This window comes from Erpetoichthys calabaricus, chromosome 9, assembly GCF_900747795.2.
Source record: "Erpetoichthys calabaricus chromosome 9, fErpCal1.3, whole genome shotgun sequence".
Classification (NCBI taxonomy): domain Eukaryota; kingdom Metazoa; phylum Chordata; class Cladistia; order Polypteriformes; family Polypteridae; genus Erpetoichthys; species Erpetoichthys calabaricus.
Genome location: NC_041402.2, coordinates 85,875,316 through 85,890,190, shown reverse-complemented (window position 1 = coordinate 85,890,190; position 14,875 = coordinate 85,875,316). Strand labels below are relative to the sequence as shown.

The 14,875-nt window shown below is 38.0% G+C and overlaps 1 protein-coding gene across 1 annotated transcript; it reads right to left on the bottom strand.

Moving 5' to 3' along the window:
• Nucleotides 1–3,681: 3,681 nt before the first annotated feature.
• On the bottom strand, nucleotides 3,682–12,460 carry LOC114657880 (protein phosphatase 1 regulatory subunit 3D). The gene has a single exon (XM_028809826.2). It carries the CDS (start codon nucleotides 12,186–12,188, stop codon nucleotides 11,277–11,279), a length of 912 nt encoding a protein of 303 aa, XP_028665659.1. The 5' UTR covers nucleotides 12,189–12,460; the 3' UTR covers nucleotides 3,682–11,276.
• Between the last annotated feature and the right edge of the window lie 2,415 nt (nucleotides 12,461–14,875).

Sequence of the window (14,875 nt, the reverse complement as noted above, 5' to 3'; positions counted from 1 at the left end):
CCCCTGGTGGTGGCCACGGACCCCAACAGGGTTGAGCTTCCAAGCTCCCAATTCGTAGCCCTTATGTAATCCAGGGGGCTGCCCTCTTGTGACCCGGTGAGGATATTGCCCCTCTCCCGGTCCTTCCCTTCTCCAGGCATCCCGGTGGGGCAAGGTTCCCAGTCGTCTACCACACTATCTATCTATCTATCTATCTATCTATCTATCTATCTATCTATCTATCTATCTATCTATCTATCTATCTATCTATCTATCTATCTATCTATCTATCATATAGTGCCATTCTATCTATCTATCTATCGATCTATCTATCATATAGTGCCTTTCTATCTATCTATCTATCTATCTATCTATCTATCTATCTATCTATCTATCTATCTATCTATCTATCTATCTATCTATCTATCTATCTATCTATCTATCTATCTATCTGTCTATCTATCTATGGTGCAGGCCTCATTTCACCTGTTAACAGATATTTGTTACCCTTGAAGCATAAACCAGTCAAGGTTAAACACTTAAGGCAACTGAACTGGCAACCTGTCACATCTTTTTCCTAAATCTAACATTGTATTAACATTCTAATCCACAAACATTCTGTTTTTGACACCACACAAATATATGAAAAAACTAGACATCACAGAAAACAAGAAGAAGTGCGACTTTGGTTGTGCCCATCAGTTATCTTGTGCTGTCAGTTTTCCGATTGCCCTTCTTAGCAGCTCACATTGGATGTTTTAAAAAAAATGTCAGAGAAACAGAAAATACTATAAGTTCACAAAACTGAATCCATTTATCTGTGTAAAGCATGTTAGTCTTTGCTATTTTTCAATAACCACTTTTCTTGGATTGACCTGTAAGTTTGGAATCACCTTATATAATTTGTTTAAGATATATTTTAAAGCCAGGCAGTGCCTTTTGACTAAGAAATTGCGCAAATGAAAACCAGCAATTGCTATGACTCCCAGAGGACTGAGACTAATATGTCCTACTAAGGGAATAAATTAAGAATTGTGTGTTTGTTAATTACTCTGGTGCATCCCCAATATATAAATAAAATTGTCAAATGCAAATATTGCACATTAGTCTCATTTTCAGCCTGTTTTTATATACCACTATTGCATTTTGACTAGACCTACTACTGCACCATTACCTGCATGGAGTATGAACAGTTCCCCAATGTATAAGTGCATTTTGTTTCTTCAGACATCTTAAAAGCATATCAAACCTGGTCTCATATGGGTGGCCATAACTACTAGCATAACTGTGGCCTGCAATGAACTGTTATTGTATCTACAGTAACATTGGTTCCTCCATTGCATTATCTGCTGCTAGTATTCGCAATCCCAAAATAATAACCTGGATTAAAAGGTTTTAATAATGGATGTATGCGCACACCCACACTTACACTTTATCACCCATCATTCTGGCACTCATGTTTTATAAATGTGGAAGGAAACTGAACTACCCTGAAAAAACCTCACGCAGACAGGGGGAGAACATTGACACTGGAATGTGAGGCAACCAAGATTAACGCTAGGAATGTGAAGCTGAGAGGTCGGACAAATGCAAAGTAGAAAGTTAAAACAAATTAAAGCATGTAAATGTCTCCTAAATTTCATATTGGCCAACATGACATTCACTGCCTTGCAAAAATATTCAACCCCTTGACCAATTCTGTGATTTTACTAAATGACATTTTCACACTGAAATTTTGTTCTCTATGATACTTTTATTTCAAGGCACTTAAGACTCTAAAAGTACTTTGTTAATGTGACACTGCTTTATGTTTGAAAAAAATCATATGAAAAAGAAAACGGAAACATTCTGTTTACATGCAGTATTTAATACTTTATATTTAGTAGAGACACCTTTTGCAGCAATAACAGTTGGTAGGTTTTTTGGACTATTTTTCAAATTGGTTTGAATATTTTTTGCAAGGTATTGTATGTAATTGCTGTATTATTTAATAATATCTGCTGTTAACGTATTATAATTGTAAACTTACATAAACATACTGAACCAACACATCTGGTAGTGCATGAGACTAGACTGGGCTCTGTGGTGCAAAAAGACTTCAGACCTGACTTTATTTGTATATACAGTATACAGTGTTGCACTGTCAATTAAAAAACAGAGCAGGGCGAAGCTGGAAAAGTTCAGCTCATGTACAGTACATGGCAAATTGTACGGTGTCTCTTCACACCACAGAGCATTTTATTACTCTACAGGGGCCAGGCAAAGTAGTCCATAGAAGTCTGGTCAGAAGAATCCAAAAGGGGCAAGGAAAAATGCAACCGTGCTTCTGTTAGCGGCTTCCTTTTGAAGCAATTGTGACAAATCACATTTATAACAAAGAACCCAGCCACAGTGGGTGCACAAACCAGTGTGTTTCTTCATGCCGGTCCCAAGCACGGATAAATGGGGAGAGTTACGTCAGGAAGGGCAGCCAGTGTAAAATTTTGCCAGATCAACATGCGGAAAACAATACATTTATAACATAAAGAGAAATTGCTAATTTTACAGCTTTTTAAGTTTGCAAAGTCATATACAGCAATCCATTTATTTTCTTTACCAGTGCTGAATCATAGAGACAGAGGTTTAAAAATGGATGGGATTTCAAATTAGTTGCACTTTTTCAGGTACTCAACTCTTAAACGTGCTATGATAAACATTCAGTTGAAAGAGAATCTGAAAGTTTCAATACTGTATTGCTTTTTAGCCCTAGCAAATTCCAGCCATTACTACATCTTCATTTCTTAGGTCACTTAACTCGTTAAAATAAGAAAAAAAAACCTTATCTAACAAATTCTTTAAATGTTTCATAAAACATGTAAAATCCCAGGGTTTAACTTACGGCTCTCTTGGCTTATATTGTAACATACACCATTTTATCTGTTTTCCATGAAAATATGAGATTAAAAATTTTTTTTTGGTCATCAGTACAAAACATATGGGATAAATAACATATAAAAAAGAGTACCCTACCCAAAAATTATATTTTCAAGTCACTTTTTCGGGCAAGTCTCACATACAGTACGGTTATCAGCAGTCACTCCCATATCACCCGACTATAAGAACTGATCCCTTCTAGTTAACACCAGAAACCTCACTAATATACATGTTTGTTATTTATGAAAAGTTAATTTTGTTAGAAAGCTGTTCAAGTAAATTGCAATGGTTATTTTAATTATTAACTAAACAAGCTGGCTGGAAAAGTTGGTTTGTCCCTTACTAACTTTATAAAGGTGTTCTAGTTTCTCTGGGTCAATTTTTTTAGTCATGGGACTTTTTAAAAATGATTTGATCTTATAACATGATTAAATAAATACTGATGGTATTACTGGGTAAACATATACATTCTCTTTTATATATACATCTAACATTTAGTGTCCTTTTTAAGGAAATATGCTGATTTCTTATTAGGAGACACACAACTAGTGTTACAGCCCTCAATAAAAAAAAAAGTTACAAACCTCGGCTTTGCCACAACTTAATATGCACATCATTAGGATGTGGAAGGAAAACCATCATGGCACACAGACAGTCATGCTGAAATGAAAATCCTGTTCCCTGAAGATACGAGGAAGTACCGTAAAGCACTTTGAGTCTTGAAAAGTTCTATATAAATGCAACATCTTCTTCTTCTTCAATATGATACAACCAAATAAAAACACAACACACATATTGACTCTTTATTGACTCAATCACTGAGACATTTTAATATATTTCTCTTTTACACTAGAAATTGAACAAATGAATTGATATTTCTTTTTTACACTAGAAAGTGAAAAGAAAAACTAATCTAGATGTATTGCACATAATGACAGGTTATTGCACATGCACACAAAACACAAATTTACAACCTAGACAAAGTCACAAAGCTAAGTGATGTGAATCAGAATACAGTACCTAAAATCATATCATAAGCAAGGCATAATGAAATCATTTTTCAAACAACCTCAATCATACTTTTGCATAGATAAAATATAGCTGTACAATCAAGTCTAAATGTACAACATTCTTCATTTCAAACACCCAGATATACAGAATTGTGAAAAACCATGTAAATGTAAGAGTAAATGCTGGATGATCAGAAATTTAAAGAAAAAACAAACACAGATATTGTACAGACATTGGACCCAGTGTGCTACAAAAATCAGAATGCTTTCAATGAAAGAAAAATTTCCATAAGTTAGACATTTTGGTATATTGTTTGAGTTTGGCTGATCCCCACACATTTATATATTTCAACGATTTAGGATATTCTTTAATCCCACTCAACTCTAGTCATGAAGCAGAAATATATTAGCACCAAAATCCTGCCCAACTCCAAGCACTGTGACTTTTCAAAAGGCCTGCACATTAAATATTATCATGTTGGATGGGAAACACAAAATTATCTTTTTTAACTGTATAAATCCACAGAATTAAGCACTGAAAGGCAAACCAGACACAGTATAGCAGTGTCAGACAGAGGGAAAGTGAACTTCAAATTAAAATGGAAAGGCACTTCTTCACAGAGTGGTTTTGGAGGTATGGACTAAGTCTGGACTAGGCTACTGAGCAATGTTGATGTCGAAGATACAGTGCTTCCATTTAGGAAAGGCTGGACAAGATCCTCCAAACAAAATAAATCAAGTGGCTAGCATGTTTATCATGACATTATAAAAAAACAGGACTTGTCTTCCATAACACTAAAATATTTTGACAGATTTTCACCAAATCGCTCTTGGGATCAAACCTAAAACAGTGTACTCTGACTGGCCTATCTGCAGTTCAGAAAAGAAGACACATTCCAGTAGTCACAGACACTGGGCAGAGTGGTGCTATCCTCTCACCACTGGGTGAGGCAACTTCACTCCAAACTCTGGTATTGTATATTCTGAACTGAAATCAACTGAAAATGTTGAATATGAAACAATTAACTGCTTAATGTCTTTAAAAAATTCCTTTACAGATGTGAATTTAAAAACCATACATGCAACTGCTCTAATGGCCGAGATACCATTTAAGGTGGGTGTGTCTTTTATTTCTGCCTGAATTGCACGCTGAAAATTTACATGCAAAGTTTAAACTGTACCAATTGGTTTAAGGCCCTTCATGACCAGATTAAGACCAAATTAAGCATTTTGTACAACAGCCCTTTTCACTTATTCATTTTAGGGGTAGTCCAAGATTCAATTATAAATATCCCTGCATTTTCAGATATGGGTATATTGACTTTAACATACTTTACTGTAGTAAAAAATTGTTGGAATGTCAGTCAGTCAGTCATTTTCCATCCCACTATATCCCAACACAGGGTCACGGGGGTCTGCTGGAGCCAATCCCAGCCAGCACAGGGCGCAAGGCAGGAACAAATCCCTGAGCAGGGCACACGCACACACACACCAAGCACATACTAGGGACAATTTAGGATCGCCAATGCACCCAACCTGCAAGTCTTTGGACTGTGGGAGGAAACCGGAGCACCTGGAGGAAACCCACGCAGACACGGGGAGAACATGCAAACTCCACGCAGGGAGGACCCAGGAAGCGAACCCAGGTCCCCAGGTCTCCCAACTGCGAGGCAGCAGCGCTACCACTGCGCTTGCTGGAATGTTTAAAATCAAATATTTTTTGTCTCCTGATTGAGATGGCATCCTCACAGGTGGCGCAGTGGTAGCGCTGCTGTTTTGCAGTAAGGAGACTGTGGAAGATTGTGGGTTCGCTTCCCGGTTACTCCCTGTGTGGATAGCGCTTTGAGTACTGAGAAAAGCGCTATATAAATGTAATGAATTATTATTATTTGTAACTTTTTTTAAAATATGAAAATAGCCATATATGTTCAGCTAAACATTAGGATGATGAAAACAGATCCAACAGAAATATTAAATTTGTAACATTTCACAACTAACTGACTCTCTGACAAGCAAAAATATACAGTTATACTAAAGCACATGGAAGAGGTCAACAGCACCAAAAGATGTGGAAGACTAACCAAGTATGGCTGTATTTTCTTAGTTTAATATTAAAATGTTTTGCTACCACAGACACTTAAATGGCCTTATATTTTAAAACTTGTTTTAACATTGTCTCAAGTAGTGGGACACCAAATAAAAGCACCGTAATCAAAATACCAATCTAGCCCTGTTCAGGAAATTGCCAAGCAGTGCAGAAGTAGGTCAGGTATGTTAACACACGCCTGCTTTGAAATCGGAAGAGAGAGGAAGAGAGAGAGAGAGAGATAAGCGAGGCTAGGCTGGGTCAGTCTTTCCTCCTTGACAAACCTAAATATAGAAAGGAATCAATAGTTTGCTTGGTCATGTACAGTAGGCTGCCACAAACACACAATTCCTCTTACACAATGATGATTATTTAATGACAGTGTAGCCCACACTGTCACTTTCACATTAGTTGTTTTTTTCTCACAATAAAGGCGAACATGCATGCATAAGGAAAACAACTGCTCACATCATGAAGATAGCAACTTTATATTTAACATTGAAATACAATTTTGTGCAAGACTTATATTCACACTTCAGTTTTATCCTCAGCAAAAGCTGCATAATGAAGAAATGATTATTATATTTCAGATTGTATCTGTAACAATTAAAACATGTTTTCATAAATATGAAGAATAAAACACATCAAATTTCATCAGGAATTACATTACTTCTTACTGAAAACGTTTGATGGAGCCGTAAAATAGTACACATTTTTCACATCTTCAGATTGCAGTCCATTCTTCAAAAATCTCATATAATGTGCATACATATATACATACTAAATTCAATTGCTATTGCCATCAAAAGTTGAAAATGACACTTAAAAAATGAAGTTGTAAGAGCTAGTAATGACTCCAGGAATTAAAATATTACAAAGCACAGAATGTGGCTAAATTATTGCACAGTGTCGGTCTGTAATATAACATATTTGCTATATCAACAATATTGACACAAAAAGCACAGCCATTACAGCATTCAGCAAGAAAAGCCTCCAGTAGTTGGACATATAAATTAAACACAAGAAATCTGAAAACCATTTTTCAGGACATCTTATTTTTCCTGTGGCATTATAAATGACATTTCTGAATTGCTCACATACAATACAGTAGACATATTCACAATAAGCAGATATTATCTGATCATTTTCTTAGCAACAGAATCACGCCATTAATAATAACTAAAGCAGAGGATTGAAATGAATCCATAATGGGTACAGTCAGACCTCATAACCTCAATCAAGGCAAATGCATGTAGTTGTTTTAAACTTTTACCTGCATTATACTGTTCCTTACAACACAAAACAGACATTTATAACTGCCTTTCAGAGACCAGCATACAATTCATGACATGAACACCTGCATTAAAAGAGACTGCATAAGATAAGGGATCAATCACTAAAAATTAGTAAATTCTAAAAAGATTTTAAAAATACGGTAACAATAATTTCCTTGCAGCATTTCAAAAGTTATGAAACCCAATGAAATGTGTATTTTAACATTGTCACAAAAGTGACCACCCGTCTTCTCCTATGATAATTACATACCAGGAGACACATGAATAGCTAGAATTTTACATCATTGGTCTAACTGGCTTGTGAAGCCCCTGATTCTTGGTTCAGGCCTTCAGTAATTCTATAAGATCCTCCTTTTCAACTTTAATGTAAGTCTGAAAACCCAGCATATTGAGGAATATGCCTGAAGGAAGAGAGAAAGAAAACGGGCAGGACAAGTGCCTCATTAAACTGTCGTATGTTTTCCTTTACTTGTCCTCCAATAGCCTATCCATTACATCAAAAATAAGCGGGACCTGGCTGACTATCTAGCCCTTCTTTTCTGTCTGCTGTGTTTTACAAGTGGCAGATTCTACAGGATCTTCCAGTGTATCCACATAAAAAAACAGTGTATGCAGTGTATGAAAAAGGACTGATTAATTATTAAACACATATATAATTTTCATGTATTACTACTCTAGAACTTTTTCTTTCTTTGTTAGAACTGATAGCTGTTAAATATTCTGCATGTATAAACCTACCTAGGATATTATTATAATAAAACATTATTTTATTATCTTCAAGTGATCTTGTAAATGAGGCTCAGGTTTATGAATCATATCTGAGTATGTTTTCATGTGTATAAGAGAAGTCTTTTTTCAATCCAGTGTTATAACCTTAATTTTAAACACCTGCTTGTTTACATGGCCATGTGCTTCTAGCAGTATTGGAACAAACATTAAGAAAATACCCACACAAACTGCCCTGTCTGAGGGTTAGCTCTTGCATTGTGCCCAACACTGCTGTGACAGTCTCTGGCACTGTTCGATCCTAAATTGGATTAAGCAGGTTCTGGAAATGGATAGATACCCATACAAACATAGTAAGTCCTGAATGTTTAAGGCTGTGTGAATGTTATATGTTTAACAAATCATGTGTAACAAGAAAAATTTCTAGCATACATTACTTTTAATTGATTAAGTAGGTAAACTTAGGAATCATGAATAAGTTGGGAAACAACAGGATGTTCCCACAACATAGCAGCAAATCTCATTGTATTGGAATTGTAAAACTTAATGTATATTGAAATGCTATCCAACTTACTTTCAGTTGTAAATTTCTCAATAAAACGAGAATTAAGGGTATTCAGCAGTTTACACCTCTACATACTATGACGGCATACAGAGATCAACATTGACTGATTATCATAAAGTACACCAAGTATACTGTGAACACTGAATAACTGAACAGACAGAACATTAACAATAACACATATTTAAAATACTTCAGTACCCTACATCAGACACAACTCAGTTTGAAGTGGGTTGATCTGAACTGCCTTTCTGTCCATTAACTGTTTAGTAATGTTTATCCGTTACTGCTGCTAAGATAATAAATAACTAAGAATTCAAATGTACAGAAGACAAGAGCTCCAAAAATTGCCACCACCAATAAACAAAAACTTATGAATGATATTTATACTGAATTTTTTGTAAGTCTATCAGCTGCATAAAATAAGGGACCATTATTGCATTCAAAGAAATATGTATAGTCAAAAAGTACAAAAGAAAAAAAATAACAGTAACCCAAAGCAATACCATTATATGCTCTGAAAAATATTAAAATGTTTGAAAAATATATACACTTAATGATTAATATTACTTTTGAGTTAATAATAGCAAATCTCCATTATATATACCATATGGAGCATCTGTTATTTCTAATGGAAAACAATTTCTTTTTTCAAGGAATTATATACAGTTATGTGCATTGTTTGTTAAACTGTACACTTTATTTTCTTAAGCTAACAAAAAAGGGCGTGATTCAATTGGAAATATTTTTTAAAAAACACACTCAACAAGGTGTTACAATGGCTTTTTATCTGGTATATTCTACATGAGTAAAGTCAGAAGTATATTAGCTCCTGCTAGCTGAACAATTACAGCAATAACAATAATAAATGAACATAATTATTCAATACATCTTTCAGCAATAAAGGCCACATTTGGTATGTTTGTCATTACTCTACAAAATTAATCATACTCTGTATTAACAAAGTAGCCTTTTGGTGTTACTATAATGATGCTTTAAAAATAAATACATATTTGTTTTTCTGTATGTATCATATACCTGAAAATTCTGACAAGTCATACTTCCCACAAACACGTTTCTAAAAATTAATGAACTAAAGTATTACATACTGGCATTATTACCTTGCAAAATAACCCTGTCGTCTATCACAACTAATAGTAGTTTAGACTATTTATTGTCACAGATCAAGATCTTCCAAAAATAATTCCTGTAATTAATCTCATTTTGTCATTGTGCACCTGATGGAAAACTATAAAATTTTTAAGTAAAATAAGAATGAAATTAAAAGGCCTAGTGAGAAGCAACCACTTCCTATGCAGCCAACTGCTTATATTTTTGGTTGATATACATACATTTGGCAAATTAAAAAAAAAATATATATAGCAGCGCATCCATTCAGTTCACAGAAAGTACAAACACAAACCACAGAGGACTGACTGCTTTATAAACGAGGTCTTTGCTTGGTGTGTTCTGAAGACAAACACACACTTCTGAAGTGCAGCTTACGCCTTGTTTTGTGGTAGTGTTATATTCAAGTACAGTATTCCTTGTTCTACATGCATTAATAATAATGATAATAGTAACAATAATAATAACAAGAATTTTTTTGGTGCTGGTCTGCATTACATTCAGAAAGAAGAGGCAGCTGCAACAGGACAAGTTTTTCTTTTTTTGGATCTAGATGCCCTGTGCTTTTCTGGGTTTTTATTATTTGAAATGCACATTTAAAACTCTTCTGAATATTTGCAAAAGGGCTAATTAATTTAAAAATTACATGTAAGCCACACATTGCACAAGATCGTAAAAAAATACCTGTTAAAGATAGATGTTAAAGGATATAAAAATGAAAACACTTCCATAACCAATAATTGCATTTTTTGCATTCAAACACCACAAACGTGAAAGACTTAGAGGTATACTAAAACAGACACATACACTTTACACATCCTTATAAATTGCACGGATATCATTTTTGACAGAAATAGGGCTGTTACACCAAATTCCAAAATGAACTGCACTGGATTCTGGCTTCTCAAACAAAAGGAGTTGAACAGATTCACGCCGATAAAAAAAATGCGCAAGTAAACATTTACGTATACACAAAACTAGCCAGTGAAGTGCTCCATTTTAAATTTTACATGAAATATTTTTCAAGTCAAAAAATAAAATCCTAAAAGGAAAAAAATATTATATTTGAAATTACTGATAAAAGTATTCATCCTCCTACCCAATTATAAATATATATGTATTAAGAACTGGGGTTTGTAGAACAAGCACACACAAATAAATACATTATTCTAAGGGAATTAAAAAAATATTCAGTGCTAAAAAATATAAGTCGTGATTCCCTCCTTCTGTGTCTCCGACTGCGTGTGTCTTTAACCCAATGACCTTATATCATGGGCGCCATACTGGAGTCGGCTTTTCTGCGGCAGTAGTGCTTCAAGTAGAAAGTGTTCACACTTTACCATAGCACGGGTGCACTCTGGCCCCGCCCCTTCTCCGTCACAGGTATAACGTAGAAGAGATCGACTAAACAATCGCAAGTTTAAATTAAATCAGCATTACTACACAGCTGTCAAACATTGGGCATCCCGTCTTATGACACACATTTAGTGCTATCGTTAAAATGGAAGTATGTAGCAAAAAATGCCATTTGTCCCTTCTGACAGCCAAAAAAGGGAAAAAGACCGGTGAATCTGGGATCAGATGAAGTGAATCCACGCACTCTCCCATTCCTTCGGGGGCGACATCCTGAACCTGTGGCTCCTTACCTTGTAATTATTGCCCCCGTTGTTGTCCCAGTACTCACTGCCCCCAACGCAGTACTTGATGGCGAACTGCATGGTGCCCCCTGTTTCAATCAAAGTGGGAATGACCAATTTGAAGGCGAATTGATCCGTGTCGTCTTCACTTGAGCCCTGTACGTATGTAGCTACTACGTCCACGAAGGACACCCAGTTGTTCAAGGTGTAGCGCACCGTGACGCCTTTCTCGAAAGCCACATTCACAACACGGATCACTCCACTCAGGCAAAAGTCACTCGTTTCCACTTTCTCCAGGCACACGTTCATGGCTCGCACCTGTTCTAGGAAATCAGACGAGTGGCACGGATTGGGGAACTGGGTCTCCAGAAAGGTAGATTGCCTGGGCACTCGGAAAAACATGTCCAGGTTATTCAGGTGGTTAGGCGGTGTTTCGCCTTGCAACCTGGCCATGACGTGGCGAGGAACCTCCGGGACATCGGCGTGACAAAAATGCTTCACCGAGATAAGCTCCAGTCCCAGCGAGTCTGCAAAGCGTACCTTCTTCTGGCTGGAAGGGCTCCGTGCCCTTGATATTTCAAGTTTAGCTCTTTCTGTCGGCGCCGGTAGAGACTTGGCTCTCCGTCTTAAAGTGGGGCTCTGGGGTTTGAAGACGGTATCTCTTCCTCGGGGTCTCTCCTCAATTACTTGAATTTCCGGAGCTTCTGGTGGTTCCTCCTTCTCAGATTCCCATTCTTCCTTCTTATCGGTCACCGTGCCTCCAAATAACACGGCCATGCAGCTGTAATTCCTTGGCAGGCAGTTTCTCGGCGGCGGCATTGACACTGCTGTGTGCGCCGCGGCGTTGTCCATGGAAAGGAAGCACAAATCGGCGAGCGATTACGGCCACACTTGGACCTCAGCACATAGTGGCAAGCTGCGGCTAGGGGGACACTGCGCAATTCTGAGCCAATGTTGCTCGCTCCTGTCACTACGATCTGTAAAAGGCAACTGACGCATCGTGTGATGCAAGTGATCTACTCACAGGAAGCGTCTTCCTCCCGGAGGGAACCGAGCTCAGTCCTTTCACCCCCCTCCTCCTCCTCATCCTCCTGCTTTCTTTCATTTATCTTCAGAATGACGTGGAAATTTCGCCGTGACCGTTAAAGATAAGACAGGAAGAGTTGTGCAATAAAGATCCAGCTTGAGGCCGACATTTTAATTACATCCAATACTGTATCCTCAAGCTAGTAATCCACTCGTGTGTGTTTTTTATGTGTGCGGTTGATTTTCCGTGTTAAGATTTAATTGCTTGCCCCCTTATCGTTCAGTGGCGCCGCCGCGATTATTGTTTCACATCAACTCAAATAGAAACGAAAACATCGATCGCTGCAGCAGTGTAGCTGACAATAAACAGAGTAAGCTGGTAAAAGTATTTTAGCCTTCAATGTTTTTCATATTCTGCTAAAAATAGTCAAAATACAGTAACAGTCTGCAATTTCATCAAAAGCAAACTAAACAGATCTTGAAACATCATGAATGAAACAAATTGATTATTCAAGTCATTTTCCCCTTTATCATACTTAATCCAGACTGCGCAGGGACAAATTGGCTATAAGAAAAACAATAATCGTTTTTATTACAGAGGTTTACCCCCATTAGTCTGGTCAGTGGCCACCCCGAACAATCCTTTGAAACTTCTTCAGAGTAAAAGCTATTCAACTTCAAGCTTTATTTTCTTGATGTATCCACCTGCTGTTTCTCCATTTCCTGAACCTGCTTAATTGATTACAAGGAAGCTGGAAGCTACCTCAGGCAACACAGAGGCAAAGATTCATCCCTGAGATGGCACTAGTATGAAGTTAGGACACGTTTGCATCCAAGCATATACAGCTTCACCGATAAATTTTTAAAAACACCAATAAAGGTAATAAACACATCCTCAGGATGTTTAAGGAAACCAAAGTATGCACATGTAGGACTTTAAACTGAATCTGACTCCTGGAAGAGTGAGACAGAAGAGCTAACCACTGCACCTTCATGTCACTTTTTGTGTAACCATCCATCCACCTATTTGCGTAACTCTTTTGGTCTAACATATGGTTGATCTAATGGTTGGTGCTAGTGCAGGGGGCACTCATACATACACACGTTCAATTCAGAGCTGCCATTTAACCTAAGATACATATCTTTGGAATATGGAGAAAAATAGAATGAACATGGGAAGAACTTGCCCCTTTAAACATACTTGTCCATCCAGAAATTGAACCTGCACTCCTGGAGCTATGTGGCATCAGCACTGACTAATGTGCTACCTTGTTTTAAAAGGAAGTAGGATGCATGTGGTTCAATACTGAACAGGAGTCTCTGCATTGTGGCCAGCTCCCTTCAAGCGATAAAAGTTGAGGGGCCATGTTTTTATAGCAGTGGTTCTCAACTCAAGTTCTGAGAATCAGAATCACGTTTATTTGCCAGTACTTAATGTACAGGTAGCATAGTAGCTGTAGGGCTGCTTATAACATAACACTACACCACATACAAATAACACAAATGAAATAAGATAAACAACACATATTATGAACAGTTACTGAACAGTGCAATTACAATATAAAGGAGATGTGCAAATTAAAGTGTGTTTGTATAGTGTGAATGCACATGCTCAAACATACACATACTGTACATATACTGTAAATACACACATTCATATTATTATGTTTCAGCCAGAGTTCACCCCGACCAGGGTTCCATTTTTCTTATTTATGTCTGTTTTGTGTTGTGAGGGTCTGCTGGGAACGTCTGGCAGAGCCCCCTGTCAGAAGTAGCTTCAACTCCCACCTCCGGCAGAACTTTGACCATGTCCCGAGGGAGGTGGGGGACATTGAGTCCGAATGGGCCATGTTCCGTGCCTCTATTGTTGAGGCGGCTGACCGGAGCTGTGGCTGTAAGGTAGTCGGTGCCTGTCGTGGCGGCAATCCCCGAACCCGTTGGTGGACACCAGCGGTGAAGGATGCCGTCAAGCTGAAGAAGAAGTCCTACCGGTCCCTTTTATCCTGTGGGACTCTGGAGGCAGCTGATAGGTATCGGCAGGCCAAGCAGAATGCGGCTTCGGTGGTTGCTGAGGCAAAAACTCGGGCATGGGAGGAATTTGGGGAAGCCATGGAGAACGACTTTCGGACGGCTTCGAGGAGATTCTGGTCCACCGTCCGGCGTCTCAGGAGGGGGAAGCAGTGCAGTGTCAACACTGTGTATGGTGGGGATGGTGTGCTGCTGACCTCGACTCGGGACGTTGTGGGTCGGTGGGGGGAGTACTTCGAAGACCTCCTCAATCCCACTAACATGCCTTCCAATGAGGAAGCAGAGCCTGGGGACTCGGAGGTGGGCTCCCTCATCTCTGGGACTGAGATCACCGAGGTGGTCAAAAAACTCCTTAGTGGCAGGGCCCCGGGGGTGGATGAGATATGTCCGGAGTTCCTCAAGGCTCTGGATGTTGTAGGGCTGTCTTGGTTGACACGTCTCTGCAACATCGCATGGACATCAGGGACAGTGCCTCTGGATTGGCA